Source organism: Nycticebus coucang, chromosome 16 (assembly GCF_027406575.1).
Source record: "Nycticebus coucang isolate mNycCou1 chromosome 16, mNycCou1.pri, whole genome shotgun sequence".
In the NCBI taxonomy this organism is placed as follows: Eukaryota; Metazoa; Chordata; class Mammalia; order Primates; family Lorisidae; genus Nycticebus; species Nycticebus coucang.
This window is the reverse complement of record NC_069795.1, coordinates 46547552-46569092: the sequence shown is the minus strand read 5'-3', so window position 1 is coordinate 46569092 and position 21541 is coordinate 46547552. Positions and strand designations below refer to the sequence as shown.

The window sequence follows — 21541 nt, the reverse complement described above, 5'->3', positions numbered from 1 at the left end:
AACACACCTACAGTAAGCAGACATGCTGTCTTGAGCTATGATTAAATGCCAAAAGTCAGCTTTTAGGGGGTTCCTGAAAAAACCCAGATAGCTGAGGGACCTTGCAGCTGTGGTAATCTCTTTGTTTACATAAGACCTTTATATTTCTGCAAAGGAAGGGACTATGTATGCTTAATCACTATTGAGCTATTCAAAAATTGAATAAAACAAAGGACTTAATTTTAATTCCCTTGGCCTGGAAGCTTTAAAATATATGCAGGAAGTTTTAAAATATTAATCTGGGACTTGCCTCTAAGGATAATAGCTAACATTAAGTGCTTAGTATATGTCAAACACCATACTAAATGCTTCATGTGCCATTATATTATTTGTTAGAATAACCAGAACAACCTTTAAGAAAGTTACGACCCTGGTTTCCTGAATAAGGTGAGCAAAGATGTGGAGAAGCCACCTCTGTCTGCACCACAACCCTTGCTCTTAACCAGATGCTCTTGGCCCCTGGTGACATGCGCTAGTTACTCTTAGGCCCAGGAAGTGAGAGACCAACTCCAAAGATGGCAGTGTCTGATAATGAAAGGGTGAGGCACATGCTCAAGCGCCACAGAAACCATTCTTCCGGTCCCATTACTTAGATGTGTAGCCTTAATTTAATAAAATACAGGATACCCAACATCATCACCTTCCTCTGGGTGTCAGGTCCCGATTAGAATCATGGCTAAGTCATAGTAACAATGGTTTGTTCTTAATAAGAGAGCACTTTTACTAAGAGAAAACTACGTGGTAGGCAGATGCAACATGGTCTCACGGTAAGACCAACAACGACCAGTTTGCTATTTCTGAAACTTACAATAGATCTAGGTGAGGCCAGGTGAATTCTGATCAACCTCTGCCATGTTTAGCCTTCCTAAGGAAATGAACATTCTGAGCACTTAAATAAACCAATAAAGGGTAAATTCTCTGGCCATTAAAGCAGATGAAAAGACCTCTACTTGGCAAAATGTTTTAAATGCTTCAGACCCCCATTCATAATGCAGCAGTAATATACTTAAATTTCTATAATCCAGCCTGGTGTCCCACTGCAATTATTAATTCTTGAGGCTTCAGTATATCTTTATTACATTTTCATTACCGTGTACAGATAAGAAAACAGACGTGACCTTCACAGATGACAGAATTCCAATTACTTTAGGACCAAACATCACAGTTTTAATCAATTAACTCAAGCAAGGTACTAATTACCCTTATTACACATTTGTAGTCTGACTCCTCTGTAATTATACTTAAAAACACTGATATACATTATAAGTACCTTAGTGACTTCCTAATTCCCAACCTCAAAGAGGATCACATGTTAATTAGTCCTGAATTTCAAAACAAGAATATGAACTAAAGCAGTACCAACAGCCTTACCAAAAAAGTTAAATGTGACCCACAAACTACTGTTTTAGAAACTCAGAATCCCTTTGCTGGGTTTCAAAGCTATGGCCTAAATTAGCAACAGGGAAAATAATCTATTAAAATATTATTTTTAAATTAAATGTTTAATAAGAATAGGAGTCACGTAGTTAGTTCCTAAAGTACAAGGGAAGAAGATATTGTATATCTTTTTTATTGTCAAAAAAACTTCCTTGAAAAAGTAGAAGCCATTATTCTAGTAGAAGCCTCAGGACCTGAAGAGACATCCTCTTTCCCCAACAAGGAAACAACATTCTGAAATTAGGGAAACATTTTCAATGTTAAACTTGGCTTACTACAATTCCTAACAACATAGGATTAGAAATAACGCAGTTGGTAAAAGCTAGACTGAATTTCCACTTCCCCCTTGTTTTTTCAATGGTTATCATTGTTTCACCAGTGAGGAACCTGAGGTGTCAAGAAAGGAAGTTGCGCAGCTGATAAATGGCAGAGATAAGATTTGAACCAACAGAACCTAAGAGTGGTGGGAATGAGCATGGTGTGTGGGTGTGGGCGTGTCTGAGTGGGGAGAGGGAGAGAGAAAGAAGGGGATGAGGGAAGATTGAAGGGTAATTTTCTATTGGCTTCCATTTAAATAAGTGTTGGAATATTTATATCCACCGTGCTATACTCAGCTTAGAGACTGAAATATACGGTGGCACCCTATAAATGATCTCATCCTGGAGGCAAGCCGTGTGGGGCTCCAAGAGAACACAGGTTTTAGAGCGTAATAAATTTGGGTTCAAATCCTGGTATGACAGTTCGATGACTTTTGCAATGTGGTTTACCCTTATGAGCCTTGTTTTTTGACCTAGAAAATGGGGATGATAATTCCTACCTCAAAGGACTACTGAAAGAGTCAGGTGAGAAAGTGTTTCTACAGACATTAGGGAGAAGTTCAATGGGTAAACCCACTGGCCAGTGACCTTCACACCCTCAGCAGCCTCAGTTGGGTTCGCACTATAGGGAAATCTCCCCAGCACTCACTTGGATACTCCCCTTTCTCCACAGAGGCACTGCCAGTGGCCTTGTGATGACCATACATTGTTTCTGAGTTTTATGTTACTGCTTTGAGTTGGACATGTATTACCCAAGAAAAATGTAAGCTCTAGTAAGACAGATGACACATCTATCTTTGTATCTTCCATTGTATGTTGCATAATATCAAATATTCTGTCATCCATTTATATATTCATTCTTTCGTTACACAAACAGGCCCTGAGCTCCTACAATGTGCCAGATGTGACAGGCATGAGGGATAGAGCAATAAAGCAAAATGTGCATAGCCCTTGTCTTCCGTCTAACCTAAATATACGGTTACAAACCACACACGGTGTCTTATAGAAAAAAGAACCAGATGTTTCAGGATCTAATTTAGACTGGAAAAGAGCAGGGGAGAGGCATCCTTGAGGACCAGACACTTAAGCTGAATGCAGAGGGCTGATTAGCCACATAAAGGAGGAGGGAAGGGATTCTCTCCCTCCGTTTTCCCCGCCTCCACAGTCCCTTCTCTCACTCCGTGCTTTCTGCTCCCTTCTCTTGTTCTCATCTCTTCCCCCCCCTCCCCTTTATATAAAATAAATATATACTTTTATATCCTAAAAAAAAAAGAAAAGCACGAGGGAAAGACACTTGACACCGAGGACACGGCCATGTGTGAAGCTGCACTGGAGAGTAGAAGGTATCCCGGGTGCACTGGGAAGCCTTTGAACAGAAGACTGACAAGCAGTAGGTGTGCAATGAATACTCTTTTAATTAAATTGCCAGGATCTATCCTCTGTGCTATGTGGGGAAAACATCTAAACACTTAGAAAGTAAAACTACTACAGCATCAAAGTTCATTCTTCTCTCTATGGTTTTCCACGGAGCTTACATCTTTGTTTGCCCTGAAGAGTAATTACGTCCCATAAGACTTTGCACTCAAAGCTGAAATCCAATGTTGACTTTAGATACAATTTTATAAATTGGTTCAAATCGACAAGATTCCACCATCCTAATCCCATGCGCCTGGGTACGTAAAAGGCAAACTAAATTGACATTCCGATGTTGGAGTTTGTGACATTTCTACCAGAAAATCAAGCTACTTGGGATCTTACAGTTCTTTTCTCCTTACCTGCTTCATAGGACGGAGGGAACCGATCGTTTTCCAGCCACTGAATGCTGTCCAATTTGGAATCTCATTGGGCTCGAGTAGGATCTGTCTTCCCAAGAAATTGGATCCTTCATAAGCTATCCATCTATAAGCCAAGACGGAAAGAAAAAAAAAATGGGTACTTCGAAACAAAAAAGCAATTTCAGATCAAAAATACCTATCATATGTTACAGGCTCTTACACTTTGAGATTTGTAGATTCTTTAAAAAAAAAAAAAAAAATAGAAACAGGCATTTTTTTCCTACCAAAAAAATCAGGGAGGTCTAGGAGAAGACCCACTGGATTGGAGCCAGAATATTTGGATTCCGATTAGGATGTGGGTGTCCATACCTCGTGAATAGAAGGTTCCTGCCATCTCCAAAATTCTATATTCCTTTGATAACACTAAGTCTTTTTCCATAGTATTTTAACAATAAAAGATAGACCACAACCTCCCATTTCAGGAGATAAGAGCATTCTCCTGCCTTTGGGGCCACTGCCACATGCCCTTCAGGACCTCTAGGGTGGCTCCAGTGGCCATCCTAGCCATACCTTCTTCTACAACTTCAAGGCCACAGAGGACAACTTAGACAATTATGCACAGAAGTCCTCCATCTCACACTTTTACGTCAAGGCCTTGCTTCCTTGCAAATCCTCCCCCAAACCCCTGCCTTCTACTCTGGCTGTGTTAAAAGTGTATACAAGTGCATGGGACCTCTAGGTGAGCGTCTGGATTCTCAAGACTTATTCAGTGAAACACAGTCGTGCCTTTTCCTTTATGGACTGGCTCTGGCTGCTCTCGCACTACCACAGCAACTTCAGAAGTTGTGGACAGATGCAGATGGCCCACGAACTGCAATGACTATCTGACCCTTTATGGAAAGTTTGCCAGGCCTTGCCTTAGATGGCTACCAAGCTGGGTGGCAAAGGAGAGGGAGGTGCAAGTGCCAAGAGAACCTTAAATTCTCAGGAGGGTTTAAGGTGACAGTGCAAGTGCAGCAGGCAGGGGCTGTGCTGCCTTGGCCCCAGGGAGGGATAACCTTGGAGATGGGGTATAGAGCACCAGCAGCAGGAGAGGTGCTCTGCTATGGGCCAGCCAGGGCTCGGGACTCATGTTGCAAAGAGCTGCCGCTGTGCTGCCTGGGCAGTGCCTTTGGCCCCTCGTTTGTCCAGATAGAAACACCTATGGCTTACAAAGGTCCATATTCCTTAAGGAGTTGTACCTCCATTACTGCAGGAAAAGACAACACTTTGTACATAATTTGTCGGGAGAGCAGAGGAACTTAGGAAAGCCTTATGTATTAAACCCGTGAAAGCGGGCGGCGCCTGTGGCTCAGTGAGTAGGGCGCCGGCCCCATATGCCGAGGGTGGCGGGTTCAAACCCAGCCCCGGCCAAACTGCAACAAAAAAATAGCCGGGCATTGTGGCGGATGCCTGTAGTCCCAGCTACTCGGGAGGCTGAGGCAGGAGAATCGCCTAAGCCCAGGAGTTAGAGGTTGCTGTGAGCCGTGTGATGCCACGGCACTCTACCCGAGGGCGGTACAGTGAGACTCTGTCTCTACAAAAAAAAAAAAAAAAAAAAAACCGTGGAAGCTTGGGTAGAGACTCACCTAAACTGACCACTACTAGGAAAAGGCCTCCCTGTTCCCTGCAACAGAAATCAAGCTTAGCCAAATTATGGATAAAAAAATAATATGGTTGGCCCTTCCTCAACCCCTTCTTACCTACAGAATTCTAAACAATTAAACCAGTTCAGAAGCAGGTCAGCATGACCACAGGGAGGACTTAGTCACCTAGTCACCTATCTAGCTTCACAGATTCTTTAAACAGATGTGGAATTTTTAGTTATAATACCTAGGCAGTATTTTAAGAAACTGCACCTAATTATATATTGACCTAAATGAATGCCACAGTTGGAAAAAGGGTGTGGTGCATTAAACTATGCCCCTTGTCACCATCATAGATCAAAGATAAGAGATAATGTTGGGATTAAAAAAATAAATATTTGTCACTGAGGGTGGCTGGCTTTGCATGCAGTGGTGTCCAAAGAGCCATGTGGAAATTCTTGGGACAGCCTTCACTACTTCCTTACTCTGAGTACTGGTTCTCTTTTAGAGAATCTGGAATAGTGAGAGTAGGTGGATCATAAGTCAAAGAGAAGAAATCAGAATGCCAGTCTAAAATGCCACCAGTGTTCCAGAAAAAAGTGTAAAACTAGAAAGTGAGGAATTTTCAGAGGTGAGTCAAAAATAAGTTTTACTTGAAACTCTAAAGAAATATGTAAAATGCTGTGAAGGTCTTATGTCACAAGAATATAAAATTAAATTCAAATACCAGTTTATTGATAAATAAATAACATATTAGAACATTTTGCCTACAGTAAATGAATTTGTTACAATAAACATCAGGCTATGTGTGAATTTTCTCTATTTCACAGAAGAAAATTTAAGCTACTACATATGTGAATATGTAAAAGCCACTTATCATAACAGTTGACTTAATTAAGTTGACTTAACATAATCAACTTATATTCTTGACTTCTTTCATTATCTCAGATATTTAAACAAGCAGAGCTGATTAACATAACAATTTAAAAGCCATAAGAAATTTTTAAAAAGCTATTTTTAAAACAACCATTGAGCACTGCATGTTTTGTTAGGACTTTTGGTACCAAAACCCTAATAGTGCAGGAGTAAGGGCTGGCTTATATGACAAACTCTTCACAAATGGCCTGAGAGGCAGATTTTCCAGGAAGCAGATAGAGCTTCAAGTCCAGAGCCCCTCACTTGCGGGCTTCTCACCATTTTTGTTCTTAATTAATGGAAACATTGAGACCTAATTTTTATATCTATAATTTATTGGGTTTTTTAAATTAAATCATAGCTGTATACATTAATGCATTTATGGGGTACAATGTGTTGATTTTGTCTACAGTTTGGAATGCTTGCATCAAACTGGTTAACATAGCCTTCACGTCACTTTCTTAATTATTGTATTAAGACATTTTATAGTCTACACTTAATAGATTTGACATGTACCCTTGCAAAATGCACCATAGGTGTGTTTCCACCAATTACCCTCCCTCCATCTGACCTTCCCCGTCCCCTCCCCTCCCCCTCCTCTTCTCCCCTTCATACTGGGCTATAGCTGTATTTTATATTTCATATGGAAGTATGGGTGATTATATATTGGTTTCATAATAGTACTGAGTACATTGGGTGCTTTTTCTTCCATCCTTGAGATCCTTTACTAAGAAGAATATGTTCCAGCTTGCGCAGGCCCCACACAACTTGGATCCTCTCTTATGGACAGCCTAAGTGAATGGTGAGAGGCAGGTCAACTAGTGTAGTCACATGAAAACGAGTACCCTGGAGGGAACTGCTCTAAAATAAACATTCTGTCAAACAAAAACACAAGCACTCTTAAACAAAACACTCTAAGTCTTGCCAACAGTCACTTGCCTTAAGCAGGCAATGGCTTTAACCAAAGTTGCTGACTTACTGAAATTTCTCCTACAAGGACAGTTGGCTCAGTGGGGTAAAGTCATCTGGTTGAGCTACTCTAGGACACATGTTCTGACCATGAGAGGGCCTTTCTTCCCCCATGACCTCTTCCCCCCAGGCCACAGAAAACTACCACAGACCAGACAGGGTCTGAGGTCTTCTCTTAACTTAAATAGAACTATTACATAGATGGATAAAAAGAGTGAGAGCACCATTAGACCAAACCAGTAGCACTGGGCAAATAAAAACCAACTGCCCAGCTCTGTCCCCAAACTGTGACCAAGTAAGAGCAAGCCCTTCTCCCATACTTACAGTCCACTTTTAACCCACACAGACTGTGTGTAGAAGTGCAGATCCTTGTTCAAAACAGAGTTCACAGCCTCTTCTAGATGTAACTCTCTTCCCTCACAATGTTCCTGAGCAAAAAGGCTGATGGAGGGTTCTTCAAACACCTAATAGCACAGAAAAGAGAAAGCATCACCACATGTGGCAGCCAGACCTCCCTGACATCTCAGTGTGAACACAGGGTCCTCTGGATCACTGTGCTCTCAAATGCACACAGTTCACTGCTCTCTCTCGCTTAAGGACATTATAGTCAAAACTGTACTGCCAAGATAAGATTCTATTAATAATTTTAATTTATTTTATAAATAAAAATTGAAGCTATCAGAAAAGCAATCAATCTCATAATAAAAATGACACCATAAAAAGTGATACCTGGTTCCAAATATCATATTATGGTCTTGTGATGCTTTACTATGAACCAAAAACCGGTCCTGTCAATGCTTTTAGTTGATAAGAGAATAAACACGGAATGGAACGGAACCCTGATTTCCCAGGAGGTCACAGGAGCAATCACTGGGAATGTAAGACTTTATGGCTTTAACCTCTTAAAAAACATTCCTAGGATGGAGTAAAAAGGCATCCTTAATTAAAAAAAAAAAATAGCTAGAATGCACAGGAACAGTGGTAATTCCTGCATTAAAAGTAAATATTCCCTTAACCCTTCATATTAGATGAGAATAGATTTAATATTGTTCTTTTCATTCATCAGTATATGTAAGACACCATGCTAACAGACTTTTGGGGGATAATACATAGAAACAAGGCACCATCCTTGTATCCTTGTATTACTAACAAGCAGCCAAATTAAGAGAATTGCACGGATATTGCACCATAACTCAAGGTGGAACAGGATATGCACTTTAACAGTTACTCAGAAGAAAGCTAAATTACTTTTAGCAGAAAGGAGCAGGAACCAAGGCAGGTTCATGGATGTGGAAGCATGCAAGCTCAATCTCAATGCAAGCAATGGACTTGGAAGGCAGACAGAGAGTAGAGGGAAGCCTCTGTATGCAAAGCAAGGGAGACGGAAATGCATGGGACATGGAGGAATGGAAAGTAGACCATTTTGCCAGAAGACAGGGTCCAAGAGGAAATGGTGCCACGTTGCCCCCACTGTGACCGTGCATGGAGCTGCCCACTTCCCCTTCCACACTGACAAGGCAGAGGTAAACTTACTGACAATGGGAAGTCCTTGAAGCTTCTGAACTAAGGACTGAGGGTGGGCAAAGAGGTATTTGCACTTGGCACATGAGAAGCAGAGCATGAGGAGCAGGGACTGTGGAGGGTCAAAGGAAAGTGAATAAGAGTCTGACAGCAACTGGCTCTCACAAGTGACCCCACAAAAGAGCAAAATGACTATCAAAAAGTTATTCCTTGTAGCAGTGCTTGAAATAGTGAAAGATGGGAAATGATTTAAATGTTCATTAAGAGGGGACTGGTTGAATAAATGAGGATACATTCACAGAAGAATCCTATACAGCTGTAAAAAAAAAAAAAAAAGAACAAGGAGCTGTTTGTAGAAAGATAACCAGGATATGCTCATTAGAGACAAATACAAAGTAAAGAACAGCATAAAATAGCATATTTCATATGTTATCATTTTGTAGAAAAGGAAAATTTATGCACACACATGTACTTGCATACACATTATAAAATTTCTAAAAAAATAAATAGAAAACCAGTAACCATGACTACCTGTTGGGAAAATAGCATCTGAGAAGATAAAGGGTGCAAATGGGCACAGAGTTTTGAGCTGCATGTCTTTTGGTACTTTTTGATTTTTTTAAACCATGAAAATATATTATTCAAAAATTTTAAAATGCAATCAGTGTAACCTAATTCTTTGTACCCTCAATGAATCCCAAAGAATAATAGAAAAAAAGGATGTATTCTCGGGCCAGGCATGGTGGCTTACGCCTGTAACCCCAGCAGTCTGAGATGCTGAGGCGGGTGGATTGCCTGAGCTCACAGGTTCGAGACCAGCTGGAGCCAGAGTGAGACCTTGTCTCCGAAAATAGCCGGGAGTGGTGGTGGGCGCCTATGGTCTCCGCTACTTGGGAGGCTGAGGCTAGAGAATTGCTTAAGTCCAAGAGTTTGAGGTTGATGTGAGTCATGATGCCATGGCACTTTACCGAGGGTGACAAAGTGAGATTTTCGTCTCAAAAAAAAAAAGCATTTTTCATGAAAAAATTAAAAAAAATTAATTGATGATTGTTATGCATACAATTTGCATTTTGTGTATGCATTTTTTAACAGCCTTCAGGAAATTTATTTGGGAACAACTTGAGTAAAGAATAAAGAAAATGAAAATAATAGCACCACTGTATGGGTAGAATAATTGAAACCAAAGAAAAAGAGAACCAGAGAATAAGGGATGGTCAGGATAAGCCATCGTGGTGGTCAGATGGACACACCAAGGCCACAGAATGAAATGAGTCCTTGGGGGGAAGAGGCATGAAAAGTTCCAGCTGGGAGGAAGTGGTATGATTGGTCATACATAAGAAAGTCAGGAGGAAAAGCATGCCCAGGAGCCGAGATTTTATATTTAGAACGAGATATTTTAACGTTGAGGGAGAGGCAGGGTCTTAACAGAGATGCCCACCATACACTGTCCCTTCTCATTTGGAATTCAGGGAGAAGACTAGGCCTAGAAAGGTTCAGTTCAGGAACTCCAGAATGTGGGTAACAACTGGAAATACATGTGAAAAAACGGAAATGGAAGGAGTACACAGGACTGCAGGGACACACACAGGGACTGTGCGTAGGGATGAAAGATAGAAAGGGAGGTGACAGAAGAAATGAACCAGGACAGAAGAGCCAAAACAGGACCACCTTTACATTATGGAAGTAAAGGGGGGAGAAAATGCTAAGAAGGGTTTGTCCCACACTAGCAAACTCTTCCCCTCTTCCTCACACTGAGGAAAAGTTTTGGCAATGAGGAAGCAGCTGATAAACCTTATAAGAGCTGGTTCCAGGATGGGTCAGAGAAAAGGGGTAGAATCTATATTATAACGACTGAGGAACAAGTGGTGAGAAATGGTAGGCAGGCTACACAGACTATTCCTTAGAGAAATTTGCCCTGCCTGTTGTTCTTAAAAATTATCCTGGCTATTGCGGACCCATAACTTTCCCAAATTAATAACCATATCTTTATAATACTGAATCATTTTATCTCTAAGAAGTTATATCTCTTTTTTTTTTTTTTTTTTTGAGACAGAGTCTTACTCTGTCACCCTGGGTAGAGTGCCATGGCATCATAGTTCACAGCAACCTCAAACTCTTGGGCTGAAGTGATCCTCTTGCCTCAGCTTCCCAAGTAACTGGGACTACAGGCGCCTGCCACAATGCCCAGCTGGTTCATCCATTTTTAGTAGAGATGCAGTCTCACTCTTGCTCAGGCTGCTCTCCAACTTCTAAGATCAGGAAATCCACTGCCTTGGCTTCCCAAAGTGCTAGGATTAAAGGCGTGAGTCACCGCGCCCAGTCGGGTTATATATCTCTTCATCCTTTATTGTCAGGGGTTCTCAACCCTCCTAATGCTGTGACCCTTTAATAACCCCAACCATAAAATTATTTTAGTTGCTACTTCATAACTGTAATTTTGCTACTGTTATGAATCGTAATGTAAATATCTGATATGCAGGATGGTCTTAGGTGACCCCTGTGAAAGGGTCGTTTGACCCCCAGTGGGGTCGGGACCCACAGGTTGAGAAGCGCTACTTTATGTCCTTCAATAAGGTTTTTGTAGTTTTGCTCAGAAAAGCTTACTTCCATGTATTAGATTCCCAATAATCCTAATAATTTATAATTTAAACTGTTCAGAGGTGTCCAACCGTGGCCCATGTGCTGAGTATTTGAGGACTATTTTGCTTATCAGTGGTGTCTGATATCCTAAAAAGTATGCATGGGAACTTTCTTTTTTGCTAATCAGCTTTCATCAGTGTTTGTGTATTTAATATGTGGCCCAAATCAACTCTTATTCTTCCAATTAGTAGCAGAGAAGAAAAAAGTTTGGACACTCCAGTTAGATGCTCTTGCCAGTTTGGTTTCTTCCTTTATATTCTTTTTTGTTTTATTCTCATTTTTTTTTTTTTTTGGATTTTTTTATTGGCTAGGACTCCAGAATAGCATGGAATGGAGTAATGATAGTAGAGGTCTTTGTTTTCTGCCTCAATTTAAAGAGAACCGCCTCAAATGTCTCACTAGGAAGTGTGATGTTTACGAAAGGTTTGTGTTAGCCTTTGGTTTCAGTGTGCATGATAGTTAATACCATTCACTATGTACAAGTTCTGCTAAAAAGTTTAATAGTAACCAAATTCTCCTACACTTCATAAAATCATTGCTTCCTTTCATTGTGACGCTGGATTTATAGTCTTCCTCTATTTATAGTTGTGCCTCTTCAGTATCCTCACACAGAATGGATCATTGTCTTGCCAATTCTTACTCTACCCTTTTAACATCATTTATGTCATCACAGTCTTATTCATCTGAAGTTTATCTACAGCCTGTGGTTATAATATTTCTTTGGCCTGGCCAGTTTGTAGCTGCTAGCACTGGATTATTATTTCAAAGGCCAAACTCCCACGTCAACTGCCGCGGAGACATTACAGAAGGAGCAGACTACTGCCCCCATGGAAATGTAGTAACAGCAGTGCCCACTCCACGTCATGAGTCGGCCAGTGCGTCAGTGTCTTCCGAAGTAGTCTGAAACTCACAGTTTCCTCCTTCTTAGGTCAACCAACATTCACTCACGTGTCCTACTCTCGTCCATATTTACCATTTTTTTTTAATATCCAGTGATTTTAAGACATTTCATCAGTAGCTGACCATTGTAAATTACTGTTTTCTAAATTATGTTCCCCACCCACCCCCTACTTCTAAAGCTATTATTACAACATTGTAAGTGGATAACTCACGAGCCTGTGATAAGTCCAAAGTACAACTTCTCCTATAGGATGAACAGAAATGGAAGAACAAAGTTTATATATATAAGTACTGCTTGCAATTTAGGCCTGAATGAATTAGTTAAGTATATTACTAGGTAATGGATTCTTGATATTTTTATCATACTCTTGCTAAACAGACGGGACATAGAGGTGAAAGCATTCAAAGCTAAAATAAGTATAGCTCCTGCCCTCAGTGGTTTTACTGGTTCAATAGGTGTGATGAAAGGTAGCAAATGAAAGCACCTTGAGACACAGAGAAAGAATATTCATGGCAGAGGAAAATACACGACAAGAAATGAACATCATTCAATGCTTCCTAAAATCAGGGTCCTTTAACGTAGATCTTACAGTATTTAAATAGGGGAAAGAGAAAGTACATTTTAAGTTGCCAAGATGCCAGATGAACAACAGAAATAGAGAAAGCTGAAGAAAGACACGGGGTTAAATTGCCACGTGAACAACATAAATAAAGTTGAAGGAAGATATTGGAAAGGAAGACCTCCCTTGTGAACAGGATACATGATGACTGAGCAACAACATTGGAAAAGTAGATCAGACAGTAGCTTAGAGTCTGGACTTTAAGGTACTGAGGTCACTTGCTCAAAGTTACAAATAAGAGAGAAAGAAGAAAGAGCCAAAAAAAGAAAATCATTTAAATGATCATCACTATAGTTTGGGAAAGACAGAATGAAGCTCTAAGCTTGGTCATAGAAGTGGGAGGGAAATGACAAGAAAAATTGAGGACATAACATAGCTGACACCATAAAAATACTACTCTTCTGGATTTTATCTAGGCAAAGAATTCATGGCTGAGACCTCAAAAGCACAGGCAACAAAACAAACAATAAACAAATGGGACTTAATTAAGCTACAAAGCTTCTGCACAGCAAAAGAAATAACCAACGGAGTGAACAAACAAGGTACAGAATGAGAGAAAGTATTTGCAAACTGTACATCCAACAGGGAACTAGTATCTAATATTTAGGAGGAAATGAACTCAACAACAATGAAAAAGCAATTAACCTTATTAAAAAGTGGGCTAAGCACATGAGTAGATATTTCAAGATGACAAACAAATGGCAAAGAAAAGCATATAAAAATGTTCAACATCATAAATCATCAGGTAAATGCAAATTAAAACCACAGTGAGATATCTTACACCAATCAGAATGGCTATTATTGAAAAGACAAAAATTAACAGATCTATTGGTGAGGATGCAGAGAAAAGGCAAAGCTTATACACTATCAGTGGAAATGTAAACAGTACAAACTCTATGAAAACCAGCATGGATATCTCTCAAAGGACTAAAAATAGAACTACCATAGCAATCCCACTTCTCAGTATCTTACTCAAAGGAAAAGAAATACCTATATAAAAAAATTATTTGCACTCATGTATCAAAGCACTATTCACAATAGCAAATATATGATATCAACCTAAATTTCCATCAGCAGAGGGTTCAAGACAATGTGGTATACATACACAATGGAATACTATTCAGCCAGAAAAAGGAATGAAATCATATCTTTGTCAGCAACATGAACGGAACTGGAGGCCATTATCCTAAGTGAAGCCACTCAGATATTCAAAGACAAATACCCCATATTCTGGCTTATAAGTAGGAGCTAAGTATATGTTCACATGAAAGAAGAGTGTGAAATAATAGACATTGGAGACGTAGAGTGCTGGGGAATTGGAAGGAGGTCAGGAGATGTTTTTGGTGAGTACAGTGTGTATTGTTGCTTCAGTGATAGATTCAAAGAAGGCCCTGTTTTCACCACAATGCAGTGTGTCAATGTAGCAAAATTATGTTTGTACTCCATGAATATGTACAAATAAAAAAGAAATAAAGATATGTCATAGGGTAAAATAGCTAATAGTGACTGAATATTGGAAATCATGAAGGAAAATCAAAGCTAAAGACTATTTGTAAGACTAGATGACAGGGGTTAATGATGATATCTTTCAGCATAAATCAATTGGGAATAAAAGAAGAACAAGTCTAGGAGGAGAAAGGTGTTGCTGGTGGAGCACGCTGACAAAGGCCCATGTGGAATCTGGGAATGGAACTCAGGGAATAATACACTCCTGCTTACTCTAAAGATTTGGGAATCATCTTCATTGATGGAGGTGAGAGCCTGAAGTTATGACAATGGAAAATTCCAAGGACAAGAGACAGATCTCTGGGAAACATCCACACTTGAGGGGCCAGGAGGAAAATGACATTTGAATTTGTTGACAAAAGTTTGCTATGTTATCTAATTTTTTTTTTCATTCATATTCAGTACTTAGCATGATATTTGGTACATAGTTAAGTGTTAAACATTTATGTCGAATAAATAAATCTAAAATGCATATTCAGCAACACTGTGAAATGTCACAAATGCCACACATTATATAATTACAAACACTGCACAACAACTCAGCTACTTTACGTCTTTTTCTTTGATCAAAGTGAAATAGAATACTTTTCAGCTTTCTTATACAAAATTTCTTATCAGTTGTGTTTTGTATTCATAGAACCAACACCTAGTGCCCCAATCATCAGCTTTAGCCTTTTTGTCATCTTGTTGCTCTTTCACACCTTATGACTATTTCTAAATATAGAAGCCCCAGCATAACACTTAAGCTCTGTTAAGCCTTATATCAATCCCTTTCATCTGAAAAGGTTTTGTAATCACAGTTGAACAATCAAACTTACCAAACAAGGTTGCAGAAAATCATAACAAGAAACAAATCAATAGAAACTCATTCATTATGGTTTGAAATAGATATTCACATGTATTATCAGACACACAGTTTTTTCAGAAATACATCTTATAAAGAACCTGATGAAAGTCCTGGGCATTGCTTCACTTTCCCAACACTAGGCCACCTATTTTTTTCAAATGCTTAAACAGAATCATCTTGGTGTGGTTAAATTAGATTTCTCAATATTAAATTACCTATGATTTTAGAATTCTAAATGAATTCTAAAAGGGACCTTGGGACCATATTTTGAGGTAGTTTCTACTTGTCTACCATACCCTTCATTTGACAGCCACTAAACCACCTCCAGTCTGTCACTAAAAATGAACCTGAACAATAACCTTTTTTTTTTTTTTAAAGGAAACCAGGTCTGTTATGATGACAGAGAGAATAATATACACAAAATTATTCAAATTTGATTTCCCCAAAAATCTAGTAACAGGGAACACTTCTGTGAGATGATACATCTCTGGTAGTTTGCATTATTGTTTGAATATATTTACTCTGTCAACTGCACTCCTGCCCATGGAGGAGGATGAGGAATCTGATCACTTATGCACCCCACTGATGCTGTGCTTGGTCTCATGACTTGCTTTTAGCAATAGAATGTGAAGGGGAACAGTGGTGTCATAGCCAAGCAGAAGCTTCAAATGTGATTCGGCAGCTAGGGCCTCTATTCCTCCTTTTCACTATCATGAAAACAGGCATGTCTCCACCTAAGGTGCTCAATAGCCTGGTGCCAAAACAAAATATGTACCAAAAGTGTATCTGAAACTAACTTACAGCCCACTCCTCCCAGAATGGAGGCCAAGCAACCATCCTGCAGTTGCTGAGACAAGATATGGAAAAAAAAAGCATCTTTTGTTACAAACCACTGAGATTCTGGGGACCACTGTAAATGCTTACACATGATCTCATTCCCTCTGAGCATGTGAATCTTCAGGCTAGATGGATTCTTTTTCACGTCAAGTTAGAAATATGACTAGGCCACTTATTTATAACAGAAATGAAGGTTGTCCATAATTTGGAAATACCTATTACAAAACAGTTTCTTTACAGATGAGTTAATCAAAGCCCAAATAAATTAAAAGATTTTTCCAAGGTCATATTAGTGAGAAGCAGAACTATAAACTATGCTCTCAGCTCCTTTCACAGGAATTGACTGCAAGACTGCAAATCATGCACCCATGGACCTCCTGAATGTAACAGCAATTTGCACCAACAGAAGTCAGCCTGGAACAACCGATCACTTGCAAGATATAACTGATCTTGTATGAAGTTAAAGTCTTAAGACTCCTTAATATTATACCACATTGACACTTAAGCACAACTCCCTGCATGTCTTGGGATGTAAACTATAGGAAGCTCCTTTAGAATTCTTCAGTTTTTACTAAAATCAAAAGATCAGCTCATACATACATGAAGTCAAACTCCAGTTGACAGAAACATTTCCTAGAACAAATCCAGAATCCCACTAGATAGTGGCATAGGCAATAGTATTAACAAACCTATAGAAAAAGGCATATCAATCCCTGAGTAAGAAAAGAGTGAGGGGAGAGAGGATGCAGAAGGAATCACAGATGCAGAACAGGCACAGCGTGTCTAGCACTGCATGGGGAAAGGACATCCAGAATCTGGAGCACATGAGTGACCGGGCCTGGAGAGTGGCAGGAGACTCTTTCGCAACGGGTAGAAAGAGCATGGAATGTTCAAGATGTATATCTTATTTTACCCAATTATTAGGCTCAATAAATAACCTTCTAATGAATAATTCAGTTTCTTCCATTCTTCCAGAGAGGCAAAAAAATGCTCAGGACAGAACTGTGAAGCATTCCAATCACCAGAATCTACTAAGTACAAATTACTAAATTGACCACTGGTTTACGTATTCTTTCTAGGTCCTGTCAACTCAGAACCTTGGGGCCTCCCAGGTGATGCACCAAGGCACTGCCTGCTGAGGCCTCTTCATGGTCAATCTGGATGTTTGCTGGGTTACCTAACCTTATCTCATGCGACTTCCACTCCAACACCAAACTTGTTGCCCTAACATGTCTTCAACAAAGATCTTTCCTTCTGCACATTTTCACTTCTGGTCATAACTATTCATTTCATACTTCATGAATATAAAGAAATTAGAACTCTTCGAAGAAAAATAATAATGCTCATTACTTTTGACCCTGTTTCTAAAATGCCCTCCCTAAAAAATTGGTTAGTTTAGTTTATTGAAGTAAGAGTCCTACAAAATCCTTTCAAGAGTCCTACATATACTTTCATATTTAGACCTATATCTTTTGTTTAATACCAAACAAATATCATCTGTTGATTTAGCCACAAAAATTGCTAAGAAAATTCCCTTCCCAGAAAATGTGGACTATTTTTCAAAGCCTTTTTTTCAGCATCATCAAAACCTGTGAGACTTACCAACCACATTCTTTTCTTTTTTTTAACCAGTTTTCCTCCTACAGACAGAAACCATCGGTAGCCACTTATTTTTTCCAAGTTGGTATCTATAAAGCTACTGAGAGAGACCCAGGACTCTATTTCTATTCCTGTTCCTCAGCCAAGACTCTATTCTTAGCCTGATACCAAGAATACTTTACCCAGGAATGCCTTGTGAAATAGTACTGTAACCAGCTTAATGAACCCCTATATGATTTTATCTCCCTTAACTACTTGAGCCTTTGAGTTGTTTCTCAGAAACCATAGACTTAAACTCCTGGCCTCAAGTTATCATTCCACCTCAGCCTCCCAAAGTGCTGGGATTATAGGCATGAGCCACCATACTCAGCCTAAAATGATAGATTTGCTGTAAGACAAAGAAGCTGCGATTCTGAAGGTGCCAGGGTAGACTTCCTGATGCCAAGATTCACCATTCCCCATAAGCTGTCACCAATGCATGTAACCCCTTGCGAGATGCTCTACATTCTGCCTCCTTTCAAAGTCCGTGATATCCCTAAGTTGGAGAGACAGATTTGAGGCAGCTTCCCTTATTCTCCCAACAAGACATCTGTCATATTGAAGATTCTGTTCTTCCTTGGCCATCCTCATTGTCTTAGTAATTGGATTTTTTGTGATGAGCAACTGGACATAGACCAAAATACCCTTGTGCTTTTGACAACAAGAATACATTGCTTAGGTTGAGATCAAAGACCCTGGGTGTTACCATAATCCCTGGAGTCAGCTCTGGCCAAAAAGTCTGAGTCGTTCCTAGTATTACGGAGGACCTCTTATCGGCTCTGTGTAAAACTCAGGCTTTGACCAAACATGTCCCTAGAAAACTGCCATAACTAGATATCTTGGAAATACCCTAGATCTTCGCTCCTTCTTCTGCATAGACCCAATTCATCAGGAGCTCAGAACTGATGTCCTAGAGCAGTGATCCTATTTTTCTTACGTGTAAAATTCTGAATAAATGTGTTGAAACGGAGAACATACTTCCTTTATAAACATGGGCCTCCAAGGTAACCCAGATAATTCTGCACACACCAGGAAGAAAGCCTTGGTTCCCCCAAACAAGGTTTGAAATCAATACCAGAGGTGATCCATGACTTAAAATGACACTGTAAACCTGAGTAGCAGATAAATTGTTATGTGACTTATCTAATAGAATTATATGATGGTCAAGTTATTATTTTTGTATTTTAGAAGCTATGACAGTAATATCCATAGTATTAACAGCTCATATGATTGAATGCTCACCACATGTTGGACATTTTACAAACATCATCTTATTTAATGTCCCAGTAGCCTTACAAGTAGTACTTTCTACTTTCTAAGTACTTTATTTTTTCTTTTTCAGCATAACCTTTTCCTTTCTCTTCATTTTTAATCACAAATGAATGTATTTCTTTTCTTTTTTTTCCCACATGAAAAGTCTTTATTAATCTTCTTGTGAAAAACCCACACAATGGCTACCGATAAATTGTATAAATTACTTGGTAAGGAAACCAAGTAACTTCGCTGAGTTGGTTGAAGTATCAAACTGGGATTTAAGCCAAAACCTACATTACTCTAGGTGTTGAGTCTGTACCTCTAATTACAAAAAGGAAAAGAAAAATAGCAGTCTTATATTTTGGTTGGATATGGTGAGTGAACCTCAATTTTACAACTGATAAATAGGTTATTCCTATTTTTGATAGTTTAACATTTCCCTTTGTATCATTTCTTCCAACTTTACATCATCATCTGTGGTAATTAAACTGGACAAGAAAAAGAATCGCAAACATGCTCTGAGCCAAGTACTCACATAATCAATGGGCTTGAGAGATTTGACTCTAGACGCTGGGCAGCCACAGGAAGTAAGGTCAGAATAGAGGCCTTCTTCTAATACACACTGGTTGTCAGAAATGTTCTCTTGGTAAAACAGGAGCCAGCTAAAAGCCAAGCAGTAAGACAGTCGGTCAATCGCATTCAGTTGGCAGTGCAGGGTCATCATCGTGCTGTGGAACCCAGGTGGGCGCGGGGCATAGAAGACGTGATGCTGACCAACACCAGCAAAAAACAGCTGCTGCTGTCATTCACTGCCCGCCCACCAGGCGTCAGGCATCAGGCAAGGCCCTTCACATACACTATTTCACTGTGCTGTCAATAATTCTGGGAGTCAGAAAAGTGTATCCTTTTCACAGGTAACACAACTAAGGACTAGAAAGATGCAGTGATTTGCCCAAGGTTCCCCCAACTATTAAACGATAGAGCTGAAATTAAAAATAAGAAGACATCCGCTTTAAGTTAAAGACATTCTTTCTTCTAGTGTCTTTAATTATAAACCTTTGGGATCAAATTATGGTGATTATTAAGTACTTGAACGATTAGAAGTCCTTTTTGGGAACCTCTACAAGAACCCCCCAATAATAGTTTATACCCTTATTTAATGATGAGCTTGTATTCAGTCTGGGTAATAGGAGGTGGATTTTTAAATCACAGGAGGGCATATAAAATCTGTCACCTGACATCCACTAACTAATGGAAAGTTTTTAAAAGTCTTTTAGAAATCTTTGATGGTGAGTTAAGCTCAATAAAGCATTCAACTAAAGCTCAGTTAATAAATGTCCTTTTAAGGCCAGGTGCGGTGGCTCACTCCTGTAATCTTAATACTCTAGGAGGCCAAGATGAGAGGATTACTTGAGCTCAGGAGTTCAGGACGAGCCTGAGCAAGAGTGAGACCCCATCCCATCTCTCTATTAAAAACAGAAAAACTAACCAGGCATTGTGGCAGGTGCCTATAGTCCCAGCTACATGGCAAGCTGAGGTCAGAGGATTGCTTGAGTCCAAGGATTTGGGGTTGCTGTGACCTCTGATGCCATGTCACTGTACCCAGGGAGACAAGAGTGCAACTGTCTCAAAATAAAAAAAAAAAAAAAATGCCCTTTTGAAAAGGAACCAAAAGGAGAAATTAATTGGCTACTGTTACTTTAGTTTTGGGGTATTTAAGTTCTAGTTCTATAATTTAAGATCACTGGGACTGTACACTAGCTATACCAGCTTAACTTTGGATAACCAGAGAAATGCTCTGTGACATTATAATTTACTGACATGTATTTCATGTAATAAGCATTTTATAGCCAATAATTATCAAATGTTTTCAAAGTGCCAGGCATGAAGCTAAGCCCTTCACGTATACTATTGTACTTAGTTGTTAAAAGAATCCTTTGAGGTAGGTCCTATTATCCTCCTCTCCAGATGAGGAAGCTGAGGTTCAGAGAGACGACCCAATCAGCCTCAGTTACACAGCTAGGAAATGGTGGGCTCAGATTCAGGTCTCTGGAGCATTCCAGGTGTTTACACATTCTCCGAGGTTCTTGTATTGTTTTATTAAACATTAGTTGTATAAGACATCTGTGACTAATTTGTCCTAGACTTAAGTATTAGGAGAAACATATTTTCCTCCAGAAAAATTTCAATGCTTCATATTAAAACAAATGAATCTAAATCTTGCAAAATACTTTCTTTTATCTTAGTGGAGAGAAACTCAGAGCCAAGTTAACGGTAACAAAAGGTCCTTGACACATGTATTTCTCTCTTACCAAAGACTTGGAAACAATCTATTTAACTTTGGTGACCTGTTTTAATGTTATAAACTTTCATATCCTTTTTGGAGGTAAGTATTCAAACACTTAACAAATACAAAGAGGCTTGAAAAGCTACAGAAAATATGGGAGGGAAAAGACTGCTTGATTTAGGATCAAGAAGGTTAACAGAAAGAATGAGGGTAGAGGGAATCTTAAAGGATATAACTGGATTAGTATTAAGCAGGGCTCACAAGCCTACATAACCACAGGAGACCAGACAGGTGATACAAATGAGTTGTGTACCGGGTAAAAAGAACTGGGAATGGCAGTGACCAGGTACACTGGGGAGAACGTCCATGCTCTGCTCAATTCAGTAATTACTGACAAAGGCAAAAGCTTTCCAA

At 39.4% G+C, this 21541-nt stretch overlaps 1 protein-coding gene across 1 annotated transcript in view; it reads right to left on the bottom strand.

Moving 5' to 3' along the window:
- Positions 1-21541, bottom strand: part of CRYBG3 (crystallin beta-gamma domain containing 3) — a 106211-nt gene that overhangs the window by 2599 nt on the left and 82071 nt on the right. The window contains exons 17-19 of the mRNA XM_053565001.1: positions 19376-19502; positions 7402-7541; positions 3569-3692 (exon numbers count right to left, since the gene is read on the bottom strand). Coding sequence (XP_053420976.1) covers positions 3569-3692; positions 7402-7541; positions 19376-19502 — 391 coding nt within the window. The remainder of the gene's footprint in view (positions 1-3568; positions 3693-7401; positions 7542-19375; positions 19503-21541) is intronic.